This window comes from Aspergillus ochraceoroseus (genome assembly GCF_002846915.1).
Source record: "Aspergillus ochraceoroseus IBT 24754 chromosome Unknown P175scaffold_4, whole genome shotgun sequence".
NCBI lineage: Eukaryota > Fungi > Ascomycota > Eurotiomycetes > Eurotiales > Aspergillaceae > Aspergillus > Aspergillus ochraceoroseus.
In genome coordinates, this window is record NW_024468479.1 from 1,326,604 (window position 1) to 1,348,503 (window position 21,900).

Consider the following 21,900-nt stretch of genomic DNA (forward strand, 5'->3'; position numbering starts at 1 on the left):
ACATACAGAGTACTGTACTCCGTACAGAACTATATACCTCCTATTCAGACAATGTACGGAAACATGGCTGACAAACAGAATCGATGTAACTAACTAGTTAACTATCATCATGTTCGGGTTCAGGTTATTAGGATGTTCTCTTCACTCTTGAGTTAACCAACTAACTAACTACGGAGTAACTACTTGAATCAGCAGGAATTGGTTAACTAACATAGTTAGTTACTCGGAAATTAAAATAGCCATCATTCATTTCAATCTGATTCTTAGCTGATCAGCATGATCCGAGTAGTTACATAGACAGCTTATACAGACTTGCCATAATTCGAGTTTTGGAGTGCCTGCTACTAAGTGATGATATTGTGTATAGAGAGAGTATGGTGCTCTCTCTATAGTTACATAACTAACCTTAGTTAACTTAGTTACTAGTAATTACGAAGAGGGTAGGGCCTAGAACCTGGTTCGTTCCGTGCATAAGTTCCTTTGGCATTTGATATGCAGTTGCATTACTCCATACAGTCGGGTACGGAGCACTACTTCTTCAGTACGAAGTCACGGTGGTGCTTCCCATAGGGCAACTTACAGACTTTGTACTCGTATGGTAAAACCTTTATACCTCCACGAGCATGCCCAAGTGTACCAGGGTACCTCCGAGGTACTCTAACGCAGGTATTCCAGGTCAAGAGTGGAATATACAGATTGCAATTCGGTATTCAAGATGAAATAAGTTTTAGAATTCTATTTTATCCCCTTTAATGGAAAAAGAATGGTTCATACTTTAATTCTAACAACGGTAAACTCCGTGCACCCGAGGTCAGGGATTGCAACTCCTGGTTTTGTCACGACTCACGAACGACTTGTGTGTCCTTGTGTTCCAACCCAACCCGGCACAACACTACAAATCTACAACATCACCATGAGTGACAAATGCATTGAAGAGCTTTCCGATCGGTTGTTGGAAATAATACATAATTAATGCACTGCAGGTCGTAGCAGATCCCTCCCCCGGCCTGAGTGTAACCACATCCCACTACCTCCGTATTGGCCTCTCCCAACTCTCATCAAGACTGAAGAGGCAAGATGTACTGTACCAAGTAGGTAGGAAACAACCTCGAAGCACTGGACGGCAGAGCTTTCCCGTGGCGAAATACGAGAGGCCGGAGGAGTCGAGACCTGGAGAATCCGAGAAAGAGAGGGACACGTACATAACCTTCTTAGGAAGGAGACAGAAAAGAGCCTTGTAACAAACTGGACAGATCTCGGCGCTCATTATGAGCGACAGCCATCGACGTTGGCTCGGGTGTTTCAAGTGCGGCTTGGAGGCAGTAGACACCTCGTCATTGGGTCGAGGACTGGTGGGACTGGTAGGGAACTAGGAATATGGTTGCTCTATCTAATCCTGGAGTGCAATGATCGTCGTTGAGAAAATGTCCGACATTTCGAACCCCCCCCCCCCCAAAAAGCACACAGTGTGCTGTTGTACACTGTTCTTTTTTTCGGTTGTTATTATCATCGTCATGGTCATGGTGTTGCTATGTGTGATGATTTTCGTGCCGTACATCCCGGATGAAGCTTGTTTTGGGTCTTTTTTGGCCCTTTTTGTTTAATTTCGATATCTCTTGAATCGAGGGAATCAAATCAAGGCGCGAGACATGATTCAGATAGGTCCCGTTTCGAAATTTGCCCCCCTTCTAGTTGACCTTTCTCGTTTTCCAAATGCCCGTGGTGCCGGTTAGTTAGTAGTTAGTTAACTAGCCGGTTAGCCCTTACAAAGCCCAACATGGAGTAGGTCTGTTCATGACCCTGTTGGATAAACTTCATGCCCATTGTGTTGCCGTGTTGGACTAGCTAGGATTTGTCCTCAATATTCTTCAATCGATGCCAGTCGATGCCAGACTACTCCATACTAGCACTAGTTGTCAACATTCTTCCTCCCAGCACCACCAGATTTCGAAGACGCGGTGTGCAGGGCGAAAGGTTATTAGTGATCCCTTGTGGGAAAAGATGAAACGGTCCGAGATCGTCACTTCGTGGCAAAGCTGAAATGGTTAGCTGAGAGCTGGTGAGGGGACTCTGTGGCTATGGAAAACAAAAAATAAAATAAAATAAAATAAAAAAACGGTCAACAGATTCGATGACTGCTCCTGCTGCCCAACCAAGGTGGATCTTCGTATAGCCGGGCCCGAGAAGAGCGGTATTCGTCGAAAACAAGGAAGCTTTGGCCTTTGAACTTTGAAGGCCAGCTTTGCAGCCGTTTTGTTAAGTGTTTCCATTATAGGTAGGTTAGTTGGTGTCGCAGAGTCTCTTACCCGATGGAGTATACAAACAGAGGAACCTTGGAGGCTTCCCTGCTGGAGAGAAACTATCGTCCATTGTTTGGCTGATACTTTACTGGAGATGGAAAAGGACAGCTTACTCGGTTGGTTCATAATGACCCCTACGGAGCCTTGTGGAGTTATATGGAGGGTTGTGATGGACTTTCCCAGAGGAACCCTGCTGTCAACCGCGATAGATCACGATTCAGATATCATTACGGTGTATAGTTAGGTAGTTCTCAGGAGTCAGCAGAAGGACCCGTCATGTTTCATCCTGGACCAAAGAAGTAAATGCTGTGGAAAAGAAAGGACCAAAAAGAGAGAAGAAAAAAAGCAACCTTCATCGTCGGGTTGTCCGATTGTTGTCTTGCGTTCGAGAATCGAATAATCAACGGGATGTACTCCGGTATGTCTCCACCGGACGAATCTCCAGTTCCTCTTGCTCCTAGTCGGCAGGGCTCCATCGGCCGGCTGGAAGACTATTACCAGGTATTACCAAGGAGAGCCATTTTCCAGGATCAGGATGAGGGCCAGATGCTGTCAGGCAAGCGATCGCTCTAAGGCCAACCTAATCATGTTTGTGGTATCAAGATGTACCCTCCGACGGTCCCTTGTCATCTTTGTTCTTCGCTTATGGTGCATGCGACTTTGGAGTTTATTCCCGTGCCCACCCTGCATGGGGCACTGCAAGTGTCGAGTTCGGCTTGAACTCAAAAAATGGCACTCATCAGTCAGGTTCCTTCACTGAGTCCCCAACTAGTCGTCTAGTACTCGATTCAACGACTCAGATCTGATGAATAATTAGACTTTCTGGGTGCATTAATGGTTGTGCTGGGGTTGGCGAAGTGACGGTCAGGTCCTTGATATTTGCTCTCGAACAAAGAAAACAAAAGTAATTTGGTCAGTAGACAACCCAGGAAATCATACCGATATGGGAAAGGGAAATTTTCCCTGCCAACCCTAGTACGTGCTTTCTCCCTGCACTAGGACCCAAATATGATGCAGATACTGCAGCTGCTCCGTAGCAGGATTCTCGACAGGGCCAGATCAGACCACCGAACGGTTGATGGGCGCCAATGGCACCAGCAGCGGGATGGGGAACTTGGAAGTGGAAGGAAGGCATTGTATTGTGTGTTGATTGGAACCTTCATCGAAACAAATTAAAGATGGGATTAATTTCTAGGATTAATTTCGGGTTAAGGGGAGGGCCCGGGGCCATCCTAGTAATTCGTACTTCGTAGTATCGTAGGTAGGTATTTGCGTAGAAGGAGTGAAAGAAAGCTCGAGTGAGTGAGGCCATGGACAGTGGAAATTAACTCCACTCCACAACTTCGAAGATGAAACAAGAACTCAGGATGGTTGATTGATTAATCTCGGAGCATCAGGACGGCCACGGCTTGGGTCCTACCGGATATTAAGATCCAGTAGTTCATGAGCTCAGATCCAGTAGTCTTCAGAATTCCAGTGTCGGGTTCACGGTCTAGACTTGCAGTGTCAACTAAAGGTAATGAGGATAGACAGTTCTAAATCCGTAGTTCGCTGGACTTGGTCGTCTTAGGGAACACGGCGAAAACAATCATTGTGTCTGATATTTGGGTGATCTACGGTCACAAATGTTCAGGTCGTACAGAGTACATAGTTTGCGAAATAAGTATACTGGTCATAACTAGATGACTGTATGTAATGGCGGAGCATCGAGAACAGTAACGGGAGCAAAGGAAATAATAGTTTCTTACTCGAGGATTATGATCTGCAGAGAATTAGAAAGAGCAAGTAAGTAGTTCAGGTAAAGACGACAGACAGACAGGCAAAGACCGTCTCTCGGGTGAATATCCGGGGATCTTCGCTCTCTAAATCAACCATCGAGACACAGGAAATTACTATTTTTTGTAGGGTTTTTAGACTCGATGGAAATTTCGCTGAAGATTCCAAAAGTCGAGCCACTTAGATACCAGCTCATTCATGCAGAAACTAAGCCCTATAATCAACGCCCTGGGGCAGCATTCTTTGAATATAAAGAAGGATCTGGCTAGCAATATCCATCAATTAATTCTATTATCACTAGACAAGTATGGCAGCGTTTACCTCTCCAAGAACTGGAGTGTACAAGGTAAAATAATCCTATTATTTCCATTGATGCTCCAATAAATGACCTTTTCTATCTAGAGATATCTCCTGCTTCGTATCCAAATCACACCGTACACCACAAAGCACTAGGCCATTGTCTCTGCCGCTGGTGCATGATCATCCGACCAGAATCCGAATCTGTTATTGAGCTTGGAAACTGGGAATCCTCCAACTATCAATTAGCCCAACGCTACTGACGCCGGGTCTGCGGGTATGCTACATACTACTACTATATTAGGTAGGAGCGAGACAGCTGGCAGTCACACAATTGGAACACTGCACAAGTTACAGCACCGCTAGATTATTCCGCGTCCGACGGTTTGACTCAGATCCCGGGTTTCATTTGCTCCAGAGTCCAGACATCCCGCGTTGGAAGGGGGGGGGGAAAGGGTGCCACCATCCATTGATTAATGGGTTTATTGAATTAAAGGCCCGTGTGTATCAGATCGAGAGGTTGGAGTCTTGTTATTTGATCGAAATTCTCCGGCCAGAACCCCACTCGATCTAAGGGCCAGCGTCGTGTTTCCATTAATTAGGCGGGCTGGATTGTGAGACAACTTGACGGTAACTTGAAGAGTTCGATTCGGCTGAACGCCTAGGAGGTTTTCTAGGGTCTGAAAATCGGTGCAAATTTTCGTTGGTCAGTGGAAATTGAGTCGGATCGGTAATATTCGGTCTTAATATAGCCAGTCACTTATTATGAGAATGTTGCATGGTTATCCAGTCTGGATGATAGTAACCTCTTCCAATGCTTTGGAAGTATACTCGGTAGAAACGTTAATGTGAAGGAAAAGATAGAATATGACTTACTTGCTCTTCTCCCATTGATGAAACACTTCTCTTTGAGCGTATTCTTTGTCTTGCCGTACACCTGTCTTTGTTCCTTTCAAGCTTCTGATACAAACAAAAATCCTCCCCAGCGTGTGCTTATGGAACAAAGAACTACCTCTCGATCGCCTAAGAATAGCTTCTTGACGAACTCCAAGTCTATGTTTGTTTCCTTCTCGCTTTCAAAAAAAAATCGCTTTACAATGAACTGGAAATGGACAAGTTTCCAGAGAATCAGAAAAACAGAGAAAGAGAACCCAAAACAAAGAATGCCAACCAAGCGTATATCTCTGGATTTCAGTCTGAAATGTCGTCGACTGAGTCCTCAAGTTCATTTTCTACAGAAGCAGTATTGTTTCATTCCAAACGCAAAACAACCGGTGGACACAAATGGCAATCACAGCGGATGGAGCGCAAGCGGCCCAACAAGTAAGGAACAACAATCCATCAATAGGTAGAACTCAGCCTGACCTATCTAGCACCAGATTACAATATCATCATCCTGGGGCCCTTCATATCCACAGAATCGGACCAGAGGCTTCAAAAACCCCAGTGTTCTTTGCTACCGGAATGCCGTCCTCACGTTGCTGCTCCATACTCCCCTTTTGCTGAACTGGATAGAAGAAGCGCATAAAAACACCCACGACTGCGACCCGAGGAACATAAACTTGATATGCGCCCTGAGTCATCTTGTTTCATTTTACTGGTTCACCAATGGGGAAACACAATCACACGAATCCTGCATGGAGTTGGTGTGGAGCAGGCTCCGAGCCACTTCATGGAGCGATGTGAACGTGAACGGGCAGCAAGATGCTCGCGAGTTCCTGGAAGCATTCTTCAAGCAACTCAAACAGGACGCTGTTGCTCAAAGGTGTGTTCAACCATTTGATTTCAGTCTTGCTTCAAAAACTAATCTTCAAAGGCACTGGGAGCTGCAGCGATTATTCCAGATCAGATCCAACAAGCACCTTGACTGTAAAACATGCGGTACCAGAGCACCCCTACAGCCAGATCAGCAGTTCTTTCTCGTCGCTTCATTCCCAGAGGTCGTCAATCAATCACAGTCTTACGAAGTCGCCCACGCAATCAGCCATAACCTAGAAGAATCATCAGTTATGTGGACCTGCAGTAGCTGCGGCTGCTCTACTGATCACTCACTTTGTGAGAGGATAGAATCTCTCCCGGAGGTCCTTTTCATCCAAGTGAATCGGTTTGGTTACAAAGCCAAGTTATTAGGGAATCTCAAGGTGGAAGACCAACTGGTAATTCCCGATGCACTCCGTGACCCTAATTCCCTCGATAAGGCAGAGGCCCGCTACGAGCTCTATTCCATCATCTTTCATAAGGGCCCCTCTGTAAATACAGGCCATTATGTCTGCGCAGTCAAGAGCATTCGCAATGATTGGAGACTTGTCGACGACGGCGATGTGAAGGATGGACTGGCATTAGATGAGATTCTGGGAAGAAAAAAATACAACAACCAAACCTATATACTGGCCTATCGGCGTCTCCCTTTGGACGGAGTACCTACGCGAGCCAGAAACTACACCATCAAGGCACTAGCCCCGTCGACTTTACTCTTTAAGCGAGGGAGTCCTGCTGCCTCTCCTCCCTTAACCAGTACCATACCGCGCTCTAGGGAGCCAGCCAACAACGGCTCCCCTGATGTAATCATGGAGGAAAGCATCCATCTCCGCGATGGGGTGGAGTGGAAAGTCACACACAATCTGATGTTTCCTGATGGCGTCGACCATCTCATTGAACTGAAACCCAGAGCAAGACTTCAGCATGCTAAAGTTCATCTTACTTTCACATCGCCCGCGACGGGGGAAGTCCTCGAGGGGGAAGTCAGTATACCTCTTGCTCCGAAGAAAAAAAGTACGACGACAACGAAAACGAGCATTACAACTATACGGAGAACAAGGGGGCGTCCACCAAAGTCAAAGAAGGCACCCAAACCCAAGCGTCATAAGAAAAAGACACTAGGCACCACTGCACCTCAAGCAGGGGCTTCAAATTCTAATGAGGATAGCGTATCGGTGCCCGCACCTGATGGTGGCAAGCAACCTCCCAACACTATTGTAAAGAAAGAGTGATATGTTATGTTATACATTAGCCTGGTTTTTTAGATATTGTCCGTAGACTCTTTGCATCTTAGCTTTTTACTATACATCTTAAAACCAAAAACTTACCCGTAAAACACGAACCCAAAACCCGTACCTGAAGAAACCCTTGAAAAAGAGGGAAAAGAGCAGAGCCATGATTGGCCAAATCAAAAAGACTGACTAATGTCCCCACGTGTTGCCTGAACTATCCCGAACCAAACCAAACCACATCCCCGCCATGATTCCTCCATCATCAACAATCTCGAGCAATTGCACAACAGACTCAATTCTGGTTGGAATTGGGAGAATACAGTGTGTAAGTTTTCCCTCTCCATTCTATATCCTAGCTTTCTTTGAAAAGAAAAGAAAGAAAGAAAACGCTCTCAACCCAAACCTGGTGTATGCACGCGCCAAAAGCTCCCCCGCATCTGGCAGCTCCTAGATTGCTTTGATATCTGCAGAGGAGAGGCTTTTGATTTACGACTGCTTTACTATGTTTTTTTTTTTTTTTCTATGGATTCAATTAAACTAACCTAATCCAAGGACTGACTCTTTCCGATTCCTATCTCGTTTTGCCAGATCGACCTTGCCAGAAATACTCATCCACAAACCCGCCAGATTCCCTTGACAAATACCCAGTTACGATCTTCAACCGTATAATACCTTTAGCTTACTTGGGGAGAAAAGACAAGACCGAAAACAAAAATGTCCTTCCAACCAACCCCCGCCGATATTTCTGTGATCATCACCACCCCCTCCACGTCCCAATCCTCCTCCGAGCCCCGCTTCCTCTCCGAACGCCGCATCACCCCATCATGGACCGTCATCCAGCTCAAGGGCAAGCTAGAAACCATGACGGGCATCCCTCCCTCCAGTCAGCGGCTACGACTCAAGACACCAGGACGTCCAGACCAATGGATTGAAGGTGATGACTCGATTATCGGGGATTGGGGCCTTATGAAGGGTTCTGAAATTGAGGTAATTCTTTTTTTTTTTTTTTTTCTCTTTTCGAATCATGAGGAGACTAATTAAATAACTGAATCTATACTATGTGTGATAGATCCACGACTCCCGTCCTCAATCTGCACGGCTGAATTTCACCGATCTCTCCTCCGTCGAGAAATACGTTCTTCCTGCGGAAACGTACGAGTCGCTTCCAAATTCTGTGCTCGCGTGGAAGAAGAACCTGAAGTTGGGGAGGTTTGATCCGAGTGCGCTTTCGCCGGAGGAGGCGATGCAGGCGCAGGGGGTTAAGGATGCAGAGGAGGTTCAGAAGAGAGGTATGTCCTTTATCTTCCCATATCCGCGTCTATCTATCTCCCTATCTACATATAAACAAATAAGGCAAAGGAAGAAGGGAGACGGGGTATGTATGATTGATGCTAAATTTTGATATCACTTTGTCTAGGTATCTCCCTCTCGAAACGAGCAATTATCCTCCCCTCTTCACCACCACATGTTCGACGAGGAACGGTTCGCTTCGTTGGACCTGTACCCACGATCCCCTATCCAGGTGTGGATGTCCAGACAGCGGATCCTGAAATGCCCGTGCCGATTTGGGTTGGGATTGAGCTTGATGAGCCGACGGGAAAGAATGACGGCAGTGTTGGCGGAAGGCGGTATTTCGAGTGTGCCAATAAGTCCGGCGTGTTCATTAAGCCGGAGAAGGTGGAGGTGGGAGATTTCCCACCTTTAGGGCTGGACGATGAGCTAGATGAGGATATGGAGGAGATATAAAATCTCAAAAAAAAAATTGTTACATGTATAGGGATGATATAGTAATGAAAAAAATAATATGTTGGAAAAGAGAGAGAGAGAGAGAGAGAGAGAGAGAGAGAGAGAGAGAGAGAGAGAGGGAGGGAGAGATGCTTGATTCGTTCAGTAAATTCTCATTCTAAGCCACGCCACGCCTATGTCCTATCCTTCTCATCATCATTGCTCAATCAATCACCAAACAAGGGGGAAATCAATAGACTGGAATAAGGGGATGGAAGATAATACAACAAACACCGTGATCCGGGTAATAGAGGGGGGGGAGGTATCGCTAATTCAACCCCAAAAACAATACAATAAAGGTCAAAAGCCTGAATGAATTACGCTCACTTGATACATCCACATAACATTTGTGAGGTCACATATACCCAAAGATGAAAACATGATGAAAGCTGACAAATCTGTTGCGGTCATCATTCTAGGCGCCGGCAGCCTTCTGCTTACCCTTTGGTCTCCCCTTTGTGGCTTTTGGGCGGGCCACTGGAGTAGTTGCTTCGCCATCGAGAGTGTCGGTCTTGGATGCAGATCCGGGAGTATCGTCGCCTTCTGTAGGCACACAGCCTTGTGTGAAGAAAAGTCGAGCATCTTTGCTGTACGTATTGGCGAAACTATAGTAGTTGCCTAGTTCAAGAGGGAATTAGTATCACAGCGCTTTAGTTGTGCTCCGGGGGGAAGAAACTCACCTCTTGGAACTTGGAACACGCATCCCTTTCCAGCGCTAAACTGAACACCTGATATGTCTACCAAGACCCTCCCGTTACATACGTAAAACACCATATGCATCTTCTTGGAGTTCTTCGGTTTCTTGACTCCTCCAGGCGGCAGTTCGACGATGCCAGAGCCGATAAATGGGGAACTGAGTAGCTTCGCAAATCGAAATGTTGCTCCCTTCACGTCTCTCGTCTCAATACCGGAGGGGGCATATGCGATGTCTATATACACACTCGTCTCAGGAACTGTCTCGGTGATTTGGGAGGTAGGGAAGTAAACATACCTAGGATCTCCTCTTGGTCCAGAGCCGTTTGAGTATCCGGATCCCACTTCCTGATATACCCATGCAGAACCCCTCCTTTCTTTTCGTATGGATCACGGTGTTGTTCGTCATCGTCATCCGAATCATCGTCCTTCTTGGATTTCGACTTCTTCGATCGGCGGTTAGCTTTTTTCTTCTCCGGTTCCAATTCCTCCGTTCGAATGATTTCTTTGATGGTTGAAAGTGGAAACCGCTGTCCTTCAGCAGCCTCGCCATCCCCATACACACATCGCTCATTCTTCCAGTAGGCCAAGGGTCTGACAGAGATGCGTCCTGACCGTGTGTGCTTGGTCGTGCTGTCTGTCGGCGCTTCGCGTTTGAGGATATATAAGCTCCGTCCCTTGAGAGGGCCGGTCCGATTGACGTAGTTTTCAACGACTTTGTCTAGTTCGGGGTCTCCTGAAGAGGTAGTTCGGTTCTTTGGCGCGGAGGTCTTGGATTTCTTTGCGGGCCGTTGCTCCTCCATGTCGTCGCTAGGTTTGCTCTGTGCTTTGGGGGGTCGCCCGGGCCGTTTCCGTTTCTGAGCCGAATCCTGGTGGTCTCTTTGATCTCGGGTGGCAGCTTCCGAAGCCTTTGCGCCGGACGCCTTGGCGGTCTTTTGTGGCGGTCTGCCTCGCTTTTGGGTGGTTTTAGTCAGAGAGGGTTCCGCCTCCGTGTTGTCCTGGTCCTCGTCAATGGAGTCGTCTCCATTCAGATGGTCGTCACCACCAACGAAGCTGTCTGCAAAGTCGCTTTGTACCTGGTCAAACGAGTCCCCGTTCTCGTCCCCGTCTACTTCGCTGTCGGAGGAGACTGAGGTGGCCTTTTCGGGTCTCTTATTACCCCTATTGTGTGTACCATTCGGAACATTGGCAGACCGGTTCGTAAGAGGAGATACATCGCGTCGCGATTCTCCCTTCGCGCTTGCGAGCCCCTTACCATCGGATGGGCTTGACGAGGGGATATCGCGCTGGGGGCTTTGGGAGGAGCGCAAACCAGGCGTTCTGCGCGGAGATCCAGTCAGGCCGGTTTTCATGGGCGATCGCGCAACTGGGGGTGGAAAGTAAGGAGCACGGTTGCCATTGATGCTGTTGAGGAAATCGTCGGGACCAGGTCCGTTCCCTACCAAGGAGCCAACGTCAGCGGATGCGACCAGAGCTTTCGGGGCACAATGCATACCCTCGTCCATGGACATTCCATCGGAGCCGGTTGAATCGTCAAATCCACTTTCATGGGCGGGTGATTTTTCAGGCGATGAGAAAATTCCATCGACCTCCTCCATCCCATGTTCATCCCGCCTGCCTTCTTTTAGGGTGATGCCGGTACGTCTGGGAAAACATTAGTATGTTGCATTGGGGGGGAAGGCTTGCCAGTATTTCAGCGAGCGGGGATATGCGGTGTTGTCTATGGTACTATCTAAGTGTTATGCTTACCTTCCAGCTTTTCCCACGTTGGAGTAATCATAGTCGCGAGCTTTCGCAGGCCCTCGGGGAGCCATTGCTGCGGATGTCGGTAAAACAGGACGGTTCGGGGGGTAACAACTGGTGGTTAGTTGTCGAGAGTCGGGGTAGGGATATTTAATGTGTTTCTTGGGGTTGTTTTGGGTGTTTCTTCGCTAGATAGGTGCCATCGGAGGTGTATTGGGATGGGAATTCACATTGAGGAGAGAAAAGTCCGAAGATGCTGTGGAGGGGACCTGGAATTCATGACGCGAGGAAGCGCCGCTAGTCCGGAATGGTCTGAGACGCGTTCCGTACTGTAGAAGGATCTATAGCTCCGTCACTCTTGCTTGCTGTGTTTTGTTCCTACTTCTTTCTCTGGGTCATTGTTATATATTCTGCTCTTAGTACTTTTGTTTCGTTTCCTTGATAAGTTCCGTGGGCTTTGCCGGATCCAGGGTCCAATGCTCTAGCTAGTTGAGCACTCAATAGTGTGGACTGTATGTGGCAGTGATGGATTTTGTGGCGTCCACTTGATGCTTCTATCTTGCCAGCAGGATGTAGTAGACTGGAGGGGGGGGGGTAGACGAATATATAAATCGCTGTATGTAGTTGTTTACGGTGTTTAATGTGTAGAAAATCGCGTGGGCCGGTATATATTGCTACAAACTACGTATCTATCTATACATATTCAAAAAAAATATATTGAGCACCCCTGCGACAACCACACGGTAACAACCGCGTCACCAAGTACATGTCCCTAATTTCAGTCACAGTAAATCAAATATAACAATACAACACATCATGGGAAATAGACAGTATAAAAGAGCCAGCTATTATCCTCCAGATGGATCTCTTCAAAAAAGCAGCCACCTACTCCTAACTGTCCCCCATCATAGGACAATAAATTAGACAAAATTGTCATATTCAGGACCGGTAGCTCAGGGGTAGAGCAACCGGCTGCAGTTAAACCGCTTCCGGTAGGTCTCGCGTTCAAATCGCGATCGGTCCTTCCTTTTTTTGTATTTTTTTTTCTCCACCCTTTTTTGCATGCATGGGCTTTGAGGTTGATGGGGGTTTTTTTTTAATGTAGAACTAGGTAGTAGAGAGGGTTTAGAATTGAGTATTAAAGAGGTGTAGTGTAGTTTATATATATGATGTGATTTATTCAACTACCACTCCTCAAACGTATGTATGGCTTTATTTTGGACGCTCAACCATCCGTGCCAAATTAGCTACAATACTAAAAAAGTGCTCTTACGCGTACGTCTAATACCATATATCATAAATCTTCAACAATTATCATAGTTAGGACCGGTAGCTCAGGGGTAGAGCAACCGGCTGCAGCTAAACCGCTTCCGGTAGGTCTCGCGTTCAAATCGCGATCGGTCCTTTCTTTTTTTTTTGTCCTTTTTTTCTTCTTCTTCTAGTTCTGGCTCATGCACAGAAGAAGACAAGACCCAGGAACTGTTTTAAATAATAATAACAATACACAATAAGCGACCATAGAATGGGAAAGTGCTTTCCGTTTTAATAGACGCGTACAAATACTTTAAATACTTGTAATATTAGAACTCCCTGCATGGCAGTAGTATGCTGTAGACTTACTCCAGCCAGGGCACTTTAAGTGGCACGCGCTCTCCGCGCCGCTCGACGCGTACCTTCTCTACTACCTACCCAGAACCTAGATAATCTCTGCCATACATACACATACATGCTACTTAGCTAACCTCATACATTCTCCTACTCGCTCTCCCACCCCAAATCGTACCTATTTACTTATTATCAACTCATTATTCTCTACTATAAAACCCAATCAAGTCTAAATAAAACCATGACAGACGCATCAATTCAAGATACTCCCCACTCCCCAGAGCCGTCCTCGACATCAGTATCAACATCCACCTTCATCCCTCCCAGCATAGACCAAGCCCGCCTCTTCGCTGGCGACTCCTACGCATACTACTCGCCATGCCCACCAAAAATAGCCAACAAACCCGGTAACAGCGCCACCGAACCGGAACCGGAACCGGAACCTGAAGATTACCTCGTCCTCGGAGTCGACGAAGCCGGTCGAGGCCCCGTCCTCGGCCCTATGGTCTACAGCGCCTTCTACCTCCTTCACACCCTACACCATGCCCTCTTGACCAAGGAATACAGCTTCGATGACAGCAAAGTGCTCACGCCGGGTGTACGGGCAAATCTGATGCGGATCCTGTGCACGAGGGGCTCGTCGCTGTTTGAATCGTGTGGGTGGGCCACGAAGTCGCTTTCCGCGCGCGATATCTCTGCGGGGATGATGCGCCCCGGTGCTGGGGTGTATAATCTCAATGCGCAGGCGATGGATGCAACGGTGGAACTGATCCGCGGGATCGTGGAGGAACGCAAGATGAATGTAAGAGAGGTTTATATTGATACGATTGGGAACCCCGCGACATATCAGAAGAAGTTGGAGAAGATTTTCCCGTCGTTGAGGATTACGGTCGCGAAGAAGGCGGATTCGTTGTTTCCTTGCGTTTCGGCCGCGAGTGTGGCCGCCAAGGTGACGAGGGATGTGGCGCTCGAGTTGTGTTATGAGGAGGTGCAGAGGATAAGCAGTGAGTGCGGAGCGGAGAGCTGGGGCAGTGGATATCCCTCGGATTCGAAGTGTGTGGGGTGGCTTCGTGGGAATATGGACTCGGTGTTCGGGTGGGGAAATGAGTGTCGGTTCAGTTGGGGGACAGCGAAGGAGATGTTGGAACTTAAGGGTGGGGAGAAAGTAGATTGGCCTGCGGAGAATTGTGATACACAACTAATGGATTTCTTGTTGACGCCGGGAGTGGCGGCCAAAGGACAGGACCAGGAGCTCCAGGAGTGGTATGGAAGAAAAACGGCAGAAGTCTTATGAGAAAACTTTCAGATAGAGGTTCTTAGATGATTTGGGAATTAAGGTACATGAAAAACAATGCCAACTATGATACCCCATTATTATTAGCAGAGAGATCGCAGGCAGAACATAGGGAAAAAAAATACAATGCAAAGAAGTGAATGATAGGAAATACTTGGGTAACTATGGTTCTGGAGGAGGATATTTCGACCATCTTGCTTGCTATATCAGATGCTAGCATGCGTATCTTGGGATTTGGCGAGGGGATGGACAATGATCCACGGTTAGAGCGTTGCTGTTGAGAAATAGTAGTTGTCCCATAAGTATTCGTAATCTTCAATAATACTGCCCACCAGATCAAGAAGTGGCTTCCCCTTCATCTTGCCCGTCAGGCCTTTCAACGTAGACCTGTTTATAGTTAGAACCCACCAGCCTTCTGGAGAGTACAAAGGTACTTACTTAGTAATGTTCTCATAGAACGCTCCCCGCATCAACCACCATCCCATCGCCCAGCCCCTCTTCTTTAACTCGTCACGTTCGAGACCGGTCAATCCGCGGAGGCCGCCAGCGACTCTCTCCCGGAAGTCAGCCTTAGCAAGTTGTCGGCAGCCATACTCCATGCCAAAGCCAATCAACCAGGGCCTCCAACTTCGCTTGTCTCCACTCCATTTTTGTAGTGCAAGCGCATATACCACCGGTCGAAGAATATACAGAATCTCAGCCAACTGGCCTTGACCGGTAACCCTGTGCAAGAGGGCCTTTGGTGGTTTGATATCATCTGCTGTGAGGACCTTGGATATCAAATAATTCGAGACGTCATTGACATCGGGAAGAGAAGGAAGTGAGAGGCCGGTGCGGGGCATAGTCCAACTTAAGTCAGAGGATCTTTCACTGACAGAGGGCTCCATCCCATTCCAATCGCTGTTATCTTCTTCTTCAAGCGATCGAGGGTCCACTTCTCGCTCAGGCAGTGGAGGACTAACAAGTGGTCGCGAGTTGGTGAGACGCAGCAGGAACAGGCGGCAGATAGCCTTAACAACCTCAATGAAGACCACGACGCGCCAGCGGACCTTTTCCCCGCGTCGGCGCGCGATCATTTCCCATAGCAATTCTGTGTATTGAACTGTTTGGAGGGTGAGAGCGACTTTGTGGTACAGAGAGGATTGCGCAGTCCAGTGCTTTGTATACCGAGCATGAGGGGTGGGTGTTGGGCGACGGACGGTAGGCGGTAGATTAGCGATGACCTTGGACATCAAAGAATCATGGTATAACGATAGTAGTTGTACCCCAGAGTGTACTAGATTCATTTCTATCAGCACACGCGCCTTCTTGAAAAGTCGGGGATGGTTGATCAACGTACCACATTCCGAAGGGATTTCCGAGTCACGATACCGGCCTGGACAGAGCCTAAACGTCAACAACCATGATTTTCGAATACAGCAACGTGAAGACAGGCTTACCCGGGATAATATATGTTAGAGACCTTAATGCTGACTCGACCTGACCTATAGAGCTTGCATTCTTTGTCACGAACTTTTCGTACAACGGGAGCCACTTGGAGGGCTGCAGGAGGGCCGCAGGAACTGGGTTTTTGAGCTTCCGAGCGGAGTCCATATCTAATAGACTAAGAGGCCATTAAAGAAAGAAAGAAGGAAAGAAATAATACAGGGAATAAAACAAGATATAATGAAGTAGCCCACTCTATTAGATGGAGAACCTGGGGTTAGGGGATCGGAAAGGCGGCAGAGGAGGGAGCTGCAGATAAGTTGCGATCGCACGTGTCCTGCGTATGTACATATGCCAAGGAGACCAACCGAGGTTGTAGAGAGAGATTAAGATGGGAAGTACAGATCAGTAACCCTAATGTGAGTATGCTTGATAAATTATGGTCTTGTATTTATTTCAAACCAACTCCAGCTCTTTTATTCATCCGCGAATTTCCACTGTCCACCTGCGCGCATTGCTTCTCTGTGTCGCCTTTTCACCTCGTCTCTTTGCATTCTTTGCGCCTCCTCGTGGTCGTCTTCCAATTCCTGTGTACCGGGCATATCTGTGCGCCAGAACCCGGGAGGGGTGCTGGGACGCTGGTGCTGATGCCTGTGTCTCCCAAAACGATTCGAAATATCTCTCGCCTTTGCCTCTTCTAGGAGGCTTCGACGCTCCTCGGGGCTAAGTTTGTCTATAAGATGCTTATCCCCCCCCAAATATTCCTCTAGGATTTCCAGATCATCCTTGTCTTTCGTTGATGGGTTGGTTGGGAATCCAAAACGTGCCATGGCGAGGAACTTATCCCCACAGCACCCAGGGCGCGTGCATCCATTAATGCATTTGCGCTCATCCCTTTTTCGGACAACTTCATTGTATGCATAATCCAGCCCATGGTTGTAATCCGGATTTATTTTGAAATGCTCCAGATCCAGCCGGCGTAGTGGTCGAGCCCTGAAAGGTTCATCATCAGGCAACACGTCTATTTGGCTAGGGCCTCTTGTTTGACGAGAGGGCCTACTCTCATTCTGTCGTATGCCCGAGCTTGAACTAGGCCGCGAGGACCCTGATATCGTGGCCGCATTGCTAGGCATAGTGGTATCTGTTCTCTTTTGACATCTTATACTTGTTCGATCCTTTGTCGGAGAGTGCCGCGTACAACTTTGGATTGGGGTATGAGCCTCATGTCCGTTTAATTGCAACAGCAGCCGGCTTGTAGGCGATGGCTTCTCAAGAAGGTCCTGTAGTCGTTGGGAAGTTGATGGATGAGTTTTTGGCCTCTTTTCTGGAGATCTATTTTCTTGGCCCCTTGTGCTGGACTGACAATAGTTCTCGTCCCCATCTTCTGCTATACTGGATATTCTACTTTTAAACTCCTTGTTGAACATTTTGACTCGTCCTTTGTGTGGCTGAACAGGACTGCTGATATTTCTCGGATTGTCATTGATAGGCTGAAGAATTCCTGGCCACCTTAAGATTGACTGATTCTGTACGTTTGTATGATTTGGCTGCATGCGCCTTGTTGATGGCGATCCAATGCTAGCGGCAGGATCTCTTTGCTGAGGTAAAATGTCCTGATCCCTGTAGAATGGGGTCTCCTTTGTTGGCGTCGCAACGCTGCTGCCAATGTCATCTAGGTCTTGGGTGCTTGGGGCTGCGTGCTGGGAGTACATTCTTAGGGGGCTCGAGGATAGGGTTTCGCTTTTGACAACAATCGGGCGTTCTGATCCACCATTTTCCGGACCTCTCAAACTTGAATTGTTGCCGGAAAGAGATCTGCCGAATTCGGGTCGCTTTCGCTTTAGCATTCGGCTGTTTTGAGTGCGAGAGTCTACAGTCGCGATAGACGGCTGCACTTCATCTGTTGAAACGTCCGAGGGTGTCGAGTTCGATTCTGGATATTTCCCCTGAAACCGATTCTCGCGTCCATTTTCTGATTCGCCAGCGGCGCCAGCACCGACTGGGTCGCTGTTTGCCCCAGAGATTGGGACAGTTGATGCTGGGGTAGAGTCGTTCGCCTGCGCTTTACTGTTTGGTATGTCTAACAGCCCAGTAGCCATGGATGTTGATCTTGGAACAGGCAAATCTTCCTGATCACTGGGCTCTGTGCTCTTGACACGTTGGAATCTGACAATTGTCCCGTTGATCAAGAGAGAAAAGTCTTGACGTTGGAGACTCTTTTGGAAGTGTTCCAACTTTCTCTTGTGCCGTTTGACTTGTCTCCTGAGATCACCAGAGGCACGTACAAGAATTGAAGCTTGTTCATAGAGCTTGGCATATTTATTACAAACTGCATTCATATCTGCTGCGCTCAGGTCGGAAGTGCTGATGTCGCCTAAAACATGGCTGGGGTCATACATTTCCTCCAATTGCAGGGATGTTTCGGCTGTGAGCTCCCTCTCCTTAGAGTCAATTTCATTTTGACGTAGCTCTTCTTGTAACAGAGCTATTTTATCCCTCAGAATCGTTATCTCAGATGTGGTGTTGTGGTGTGCTTCTTCGGCTTCTTCAGCTTTCTGTTCTGCATCCCGAACGCGCGCGTTACAGCGATTGAGCTCTGCATTGAAATCTCTGTAGGCTTTATCAAAAGAATTTTCAAAGGCTTGAGCAACAGATGTATGAAGCTGTTTAAGGACCTCCATTCGAGATATGTAATAGTTTAAATGTTTGAATGGTAGGCCAATTAATACCTTGGTGTGCAGGCTGGAGGTCTTAATAAGAACGCGTGCTCTACAGTTGTACTGTACCTCGCGGTATGACGTATCTGTATTGAGATTACAGCGGAGTAATTTCGGCAGCGGTTTATCAGCTCTTAGATAAGCGCCTCCTTCTCGGGCTGCGATGGTGCCAGTTAACTACCTAGACATCCAGGTTGCTTTTGAGATGGGTACGACAAGATGTCAAAAAGGCATCATGTTGGTGAATCGTTGAATCCTCCTCTGCCGAAACGGGCCCGTACAAATGCCGCTGAAAGTGAAACTGATCGCCTTTCCTTGTTGAGCAACGAAATTCTCCTCCATATCCTGTCTTTTCTGCCCATTCCATCTTTACTTACTTGCCAAAGGTATGGAAATCCCTGACAAGATATCTTGTGGAGTATAGCTTACATTTTGACCCAAATAGGTTATCACACCGGTTTCATTCTTTGGCCGGAGACTCAGAGCTTTGGAAAAGGCAGTATTATTCAAAATGGGTGCGACCCCGCGCGCGTCGATTAGCGATCACCAGGCGCGCTGCTACTCTTCCTCAGTCTAAATTCGAGTACTCACCAAAGGTGTCGACATGGCTGGACCATGGACATCTGGATCGGAAAGATCGAATTACCAACTGGAAAAGGCAATATCAACTCCGGCATAACTGGTCCAAAGGAATTTGTCGAGTGACCCAAGTTGAGTTCTCGCAGCGTCCACAACCACCTATGCTCGTGGCCTTTTGTGCTGGCTTTGTATTTACAACAGACTCGCACGATGGTCTGCGAGCTTGGTCTGCGGAAAGCCCGACGTCCTGTATTGCAAGTGTCTCTTTAACGGACTCCGGGTCAGCACTTCCAGCTTCTCCAACAGCATTAACCGCAACCTCCGGGCCCGAAAAAAATTCTATTGAGGTCGTGGTCGGGTTTGAAGATGGCCACTTTAGTGTATATAGATTGGATTCCGCGAAATCACGACTGGATATGGGCTTTTCCCGAGCTGGATCTGTCCAGGGTGCCATCACGGCCATGGCTTCGTCCTTTCCTTACCTCATGGTTGTTTCGAAGCACAAGGTGCTGTCCTTGTATAAACTGCCGGTTAACGCAGATGATACAGACTGGCTAAACAAATCTCATTTGCTAGCATCCTTGAAGGCGGACAGCATTCTATCACCTATGTCGTTATCTGTCCGCGTTGCCCGCTCAGAAATTATCGCATCTATTGTCTATAGCTTCTTCCATATTGGCTGTGGCTGGTCGCTGGGGATTCAGGAACTGCATTTTGATAAAAACGGCCAGCAGACAATTTCGCGACTCGCCACGACAGTGGATTCCCAGTATGGTATGGTGCCTTTACATCATCTAGCCCGCGCAGGCAAAGGGCAACCCTCAGTTTTCGAGCGCGAGGAAACCTTTAGTGATCTGTATACGAGGTCACTCAAACCTACTATTTTACACCAAGACCCGCCGACTTCGGTTTCCTACTCTCATCCTTATCTTTTGACTTCCCATGCAGACAACACCTTGACAGTATATCTCGTTGTTTCGACGGCGACCGAGCTCTTTGTGAAGGGTGGCCAAAGACTTTGGGGCCATACTTCTTCTGTTTCGGCGGTTCAAGTCAGCGACCGAGGCAAGGCAGTCTCTATTAGCTCGCACGGGGACGAGGTGCGAATATGGGAGCTTGAAGCTTTGATTTCGTCTTTTGGGAGCCACAGAGTACTCAACGGGGATAAAAGTATTCGAGTCAACCCTGGAAAAGCGAGGCATCGCGAGAGTGAGGGGTTTGGTGTACTGCCGGGGCTACCACACGATGGAATGTCTAAACACCAATCGTCCGTGGATATCTCTGACGCAATGGCCCAAATGCGGGATTGCATTGGATTTGATGACGAGCGCCTGCTTTTACTTCGAGAACGGGAATATGGAGCGCAGCTCCTTGAGTTCTATGACTTCACATGAAGCCTTTTCACGAACAGAAGGAGGCTGGACCTTGTGAAAACGCAGTATAACTGATACGATTGAACGCCTGGGTACTTTTTTCTTATACAAATAATGAGCCATTTATAATTTCCCCTTCGATTTCGCTATCTATTACCTGTAGATTGTAATTTTTCTTCGGGAGGGGACGTTGATGGGCGACCAAGGTAGTTATTTCCTGGGGACCTTGGGAAGGCAATATTTAAGGGAGATAGATGCCTTTTCATTTGGGGGGGGGGGGATGTCTTTTTTTTTTCTTTTCCCTTTCTCCTGATTATACATTAGAATCCCTGTGGCCTTTTGTTTTCCTTTGGAATTCTGCTGTACAGAAATATGCGTTAATATGCTGGCTAGGTTGTTCTTTCGTTCGCTATGGTGTTCTAGCAGCCTCTCGACCCTCTAGGGTTAAGCATACCAGCCAGCCTCATGATTCTGAACCAGGAAGGCATTCTCAATCACTTTGATAAAGGGGTTGGTTGGGTGGTCAACTGCAGCCATGAATGATGCAGATTAACCTTCCAGGAGCATTCCATCATGAATGTGCGATGCAATGATTCCGCAAAGTCGATAGGGTTGAATGGGAAGGAACCGAAACAGAGACTCCAACGGAAAATGGGAATTCCTTCAAAGGGAGAAACACGGAGTTGGGCAGCAGAGAGTTGCAACCTGGAAAGGTCTTTCTGAAGAAGAAGAATATTATTAACTATTGATGATGATGATGATGTTGTTGTGGTTGAACAGACTGCAGGAACCACGGGAAAAGCTGGAAAAAAGTGCTTCCAAGTTTCCCCCGCACCAAATTATCTCTGGTTTATTATCTGCATTGGATCTTTCCGCCCCCTGCTAATTCTAATCCCTAAATTTCTGATTGAATTTTTTTTTTACCCCTCGAAAATTTCCACTCAAAACCAAACCACATTCTCTTTTCAAGAAAAAAAAATCCTATCTTCTTCTTTCCTGTCAAAATGAGTTTCCAAGCTGGAGGTCGTGGATGCTTTAACTGTGAGTTTTTAATCTCTCTGATGGACTTCTTGCCATCGATTGTTGCCGCTTAGCTTTTCTTTTCTTTTCTTTTTTTTTTTTGTGGTTTCTTCGCTCTCGCCTTGCAGCTCAGGCCAGAGTTCTCATCCTTGTTACGTTGCATGTTCTACACATTATCATTTGGAACTTCCAAGTTCTCGCAAAATGGAAGAAGATTTTTTTTTTCTAGGAAAATCTTCTCTACTTGTTCTCTTCTCGTTTCTTGACAATTACTTCGATTTTGGGATCGTGATGCGTGCATGT

General features: G+C 47.3%; 8 protein-coding genes and 2 non-coding genes across 10 annotated transcripts; 7 read left to right on the plus strand and 3 right to left on the minus strand.

The window, feature by feature from the left end:
- Positions 1-2,285: 2,285 nt before the first annotated feature.
- P175DRAFT_0557616 (uncharacterized protein) lies at positions 2,286-4,636 on the plus strand (the record flags this gene model as incomplete). Its single annotated transcript, XM_040900786.1, has 3 exons — positions 2,286-2,851; positions 4,238-4,422; positions 4,479-4,636. Exons 1-3 carry the CDS (start codon positions 2,604-2,606, stop codon positions 4,634-4,636), a joined length of 591 nt encoding a protein of 196 aa, XP_040752321.1. The 5' UTR covers positions 2,286-2,603.
- A 1,021-nt stretch (positions 4,637-5,657) lies between these two features.
- On the plus strand, positions 5,658-7,363 carry P175DRAFT_0532294 (ubiquitin carboxyl-terminal hydrolase; the record flags this gene model as incomplete). Its single annotated transcript, XM_040899953.1, has 3 exons — positions 5,658-5,696; positions 5,747-6,138; positions 6,190-7,363. 3 exons carry the CDS (start codon positions 5,658-5,660, stop codon positions 7,361-7,363), a joined length of 1,605 nt encoding a protein of 534 aa, XP_040752322.1.
- A 249-nt stretch (positions 7,364-7,612) lies between these two features.
- P175DRAFT_0501560 (tubulin-folding cofactor B) lies at positions 7,613-9,401 on the plus strand. The gene is made up of 4 exons (XM_040897199.1): positions 7,613-7,688; positions 7,916-8,350; positions 8,433-8,652; positions 8,781-9,401. The coding sequence occupies exons 2-4, from the start codon at positions 8,078-8,080 to the stop codon at positions 9,107-9,109; spliced, it is 822 nt and encodes a 273-aa protein (XP_040752323.1). The 5' UTR covers positions 7,613-7,688; positions 7,916-8,077; the 3' UTR covers positions 9,110-9,401.
- P175DRAFT_0501561 (Cupin domain protein) lies at positions 9,192-11,937 on the minus strand. Its single transcript, XM_040897200.1, has 5 exons — positions 11,591-11,937; positions 11,337-11,485; positions 10,140-11,279; positions 9,829-10,077; positions 9,192-9,766 (listed from the first exon to the last, which is right to left on the minus strand). Exons 1-5 carry the CDS (start codon positions 11,653-11,655, stop codon positions 9,564-9,566), a joined length of 1,806 nt encoding a protein of 601 aa, XP_040752324.1. The 5' UTR covers positions 11,656-11,937; the 3' UTR covers positions 9,192-9,563.
- Positions 11,938-12,526: 589 nt separating this feature from the next.
- Positions 12,527-12,608, plus strand: P175DRAFT_0t67. Its single transcript has one exon. It is a non-coding gene; the product is annotated as a tRNA-Cys (tRNA).
- Positions 12,609-12,907: 299 nt separating this feature from the next.
- On the plus strand, positions 12,908-12,989 carry P175DRAFT_0t68. The gene has a single exon. It is a non-coding gene; the product is annotated as a tRNA-Cys (tRNA).
- Positions 12,990-13,250: 261 nt separating this feature from the next.
- P175DRAFT_0501562 (ribonuclease H2 catalytic subunit RNH201) lies at positions 13,251-14,584 on the plus strand. The gene has a single exon (XM_040897201.1). It carries the CDS (start codon positions 13,431-13,433, stop codon positions 14,481-14,483), a length of 1,053 nt encoding a protein of 350 aa, XP_040752325.1. The 5' UTR covers positions 13,251-13,430; the 3' UTR covers positions 14,484-14,584.
- A 30-nt stretch (positions 14,585-14,614) lies between these two features.
- P175DRAFT_0238538 (peroxisomal membrane protein PEX16) lies at positions 14,615-16,225 on the minus strand. Its single transcript, XM_040892670.1, has 4 exons — positions 15,923-16,225; positions 15,823-15,858; positions 14,922-15,759; positions 14,615-14,870 (listed from the first exon to the last, which is right to left on the minus strand). Exons 1-4 carry the CDS (start codon positions 16,074-16,076, stop codon positions 14,747-14,749), a joined length of 1,152 nt encoding a protein of 383 aa, XP_040752326.1. The 5' UTR covers positions 16,077-16,225; the 3' UTR covers positions 14,615-14,746.
- Position 16,226: 1 nt separating this feature from the next.
- On the minus strand, positions 16,227-18,671 carry P175DRAFT_0238533 (SAE2 C-terminal domain-containing protein). Its single transcript, XM_040892669.1, has one exon. The coding sequence runs from the start codon at positions 18,587-18,589 to the stop codon at positions 16,385-16,387; it is 2,205 nt and encodes a 734-aa protein (XP_040752327.1). The 5' UTR covers positions 18,590-18,671; the 3' UTR covers positions 16,227-16,384.
- A 137-nt stretch (positions 18,672-18,808) lies between these two features.
- On the plus strand, positions 18,809-20,712 carry P175DRAFT_0479388 (WD domain protein). Its single transcript, XM_040895391.1, has 2 exons — positions 18,809-19,011; positions 19,071-20,712. Exons 1-2 carry the CDS (start codon positions 18,845-18,847, stop codon positions 20,596-20,598), a joined length of 1,695 nt encoding a protein of 564 aa, XP_040752328.1. The 5' UTR covers positions 18,809-18,844; the 3' UTR covers positions 20,599-20,712.
- Positions 20,713-21,900: the final 1,188 nt, after the last annotated feature.

Excerpts from the sequence above, each read along its gene's own strand:
- P175DRAFT_0501561 (XM_040897200.1), bottom strand. The coding sequence starts at position 11,655 with ATGGCTCCCCGAGGGCCTGCGAAAGCTCGCGACTATGATTACTCCAAC. Across the intron at positions 10,078-10,139 it reads GGACCAAGAGGAGATCCTAG|ACATCGCATATGCCCCCTCC; the intron begins GTATGTTTACTT and ends GTGTGTATATAG. Across the intron at positions 9,767-9,828 it reads CGTGTTCCAAGTTCCAAGAG|GCAACTACTATAGTTTCGCC; the intron begins GTGAGTTTCTTC and ends CTCTTGAACTAG.
- P175DRAFT_0501562 (XM_040897201.1), top strand. The coding sequence starts at position 13,431 with ATGACAGACGCATCAATTCAAGATACTCCCCACTCCCCAGAGCCGTCC.
- P175DRAFT_0238538 (XM_040892670.1), bottom strand. The coding sequence starts at position 16,076 with ATGGACTCCGCTCGGAAGCTCAAAAACCCAGTTCCTGCGGCCCTCCTG. Across the intron at positions 15,859-15,922 it reads TCTAACATATATTATCCCGG|GCCGGTATCGTGACTCGGAA; the intron begins GTAAGCCTGTCT and ends GGCTCTGTCCAG. Across the intron at positions 15,760-15,822 it reads GGAAATCCCTTCGGAATGTG|TACACTCTGGGGTACAACTA; the intron begins GTACGTTGATCA and ends AAATGAATCTAG.
- P175DRAFT_0501560 (XM_040897199.1), top strand. The coding sequence starts at position 8,078 with ATGTCCTTCCAACCAACCCCCGCCGATATTTCTGTGATCATCACCACC. Across the intron at positions 8,351-8,432 it reads TGAAGGGTTCTGAAATTGAG|ATCCACGACTCCCGTCCTCA; the intron begins GTAATTCTTTTT and ends TATGTGTGATAG. Across the intron at positions 8,653-8,780 it reads AGAGGAGGTTCAGAAGAGAG|GTATCTCCCTCTCGAAACGA; the intron begins GTATGTCCTTTA and ends CACTTTGTCTAG.
- P175DRAFT_0479388 (XM_040895391.1), top strand. The coding sequence starts at position 18,845 with ATGTCAAAAAGGCATCATGTTGGTGAATCGTTGAATCCTCCTCTGCCG. Across the intron at positions 19,012-19,070 it reads TCTTTACTTACTTGCCAAAG|GTTATCACACCGGTTTCATT; the intron begins GTATGGAAATCC and ends TGACCCAAATAG.
- P175DRAFT_0238533 (XM_040892669.1), bottom strand. The coding sequence starts at position 18,589 with ATGGAGGTCCTTAAACAGCTTCATACATCTGTTGCTCAAGCCTTTGAA.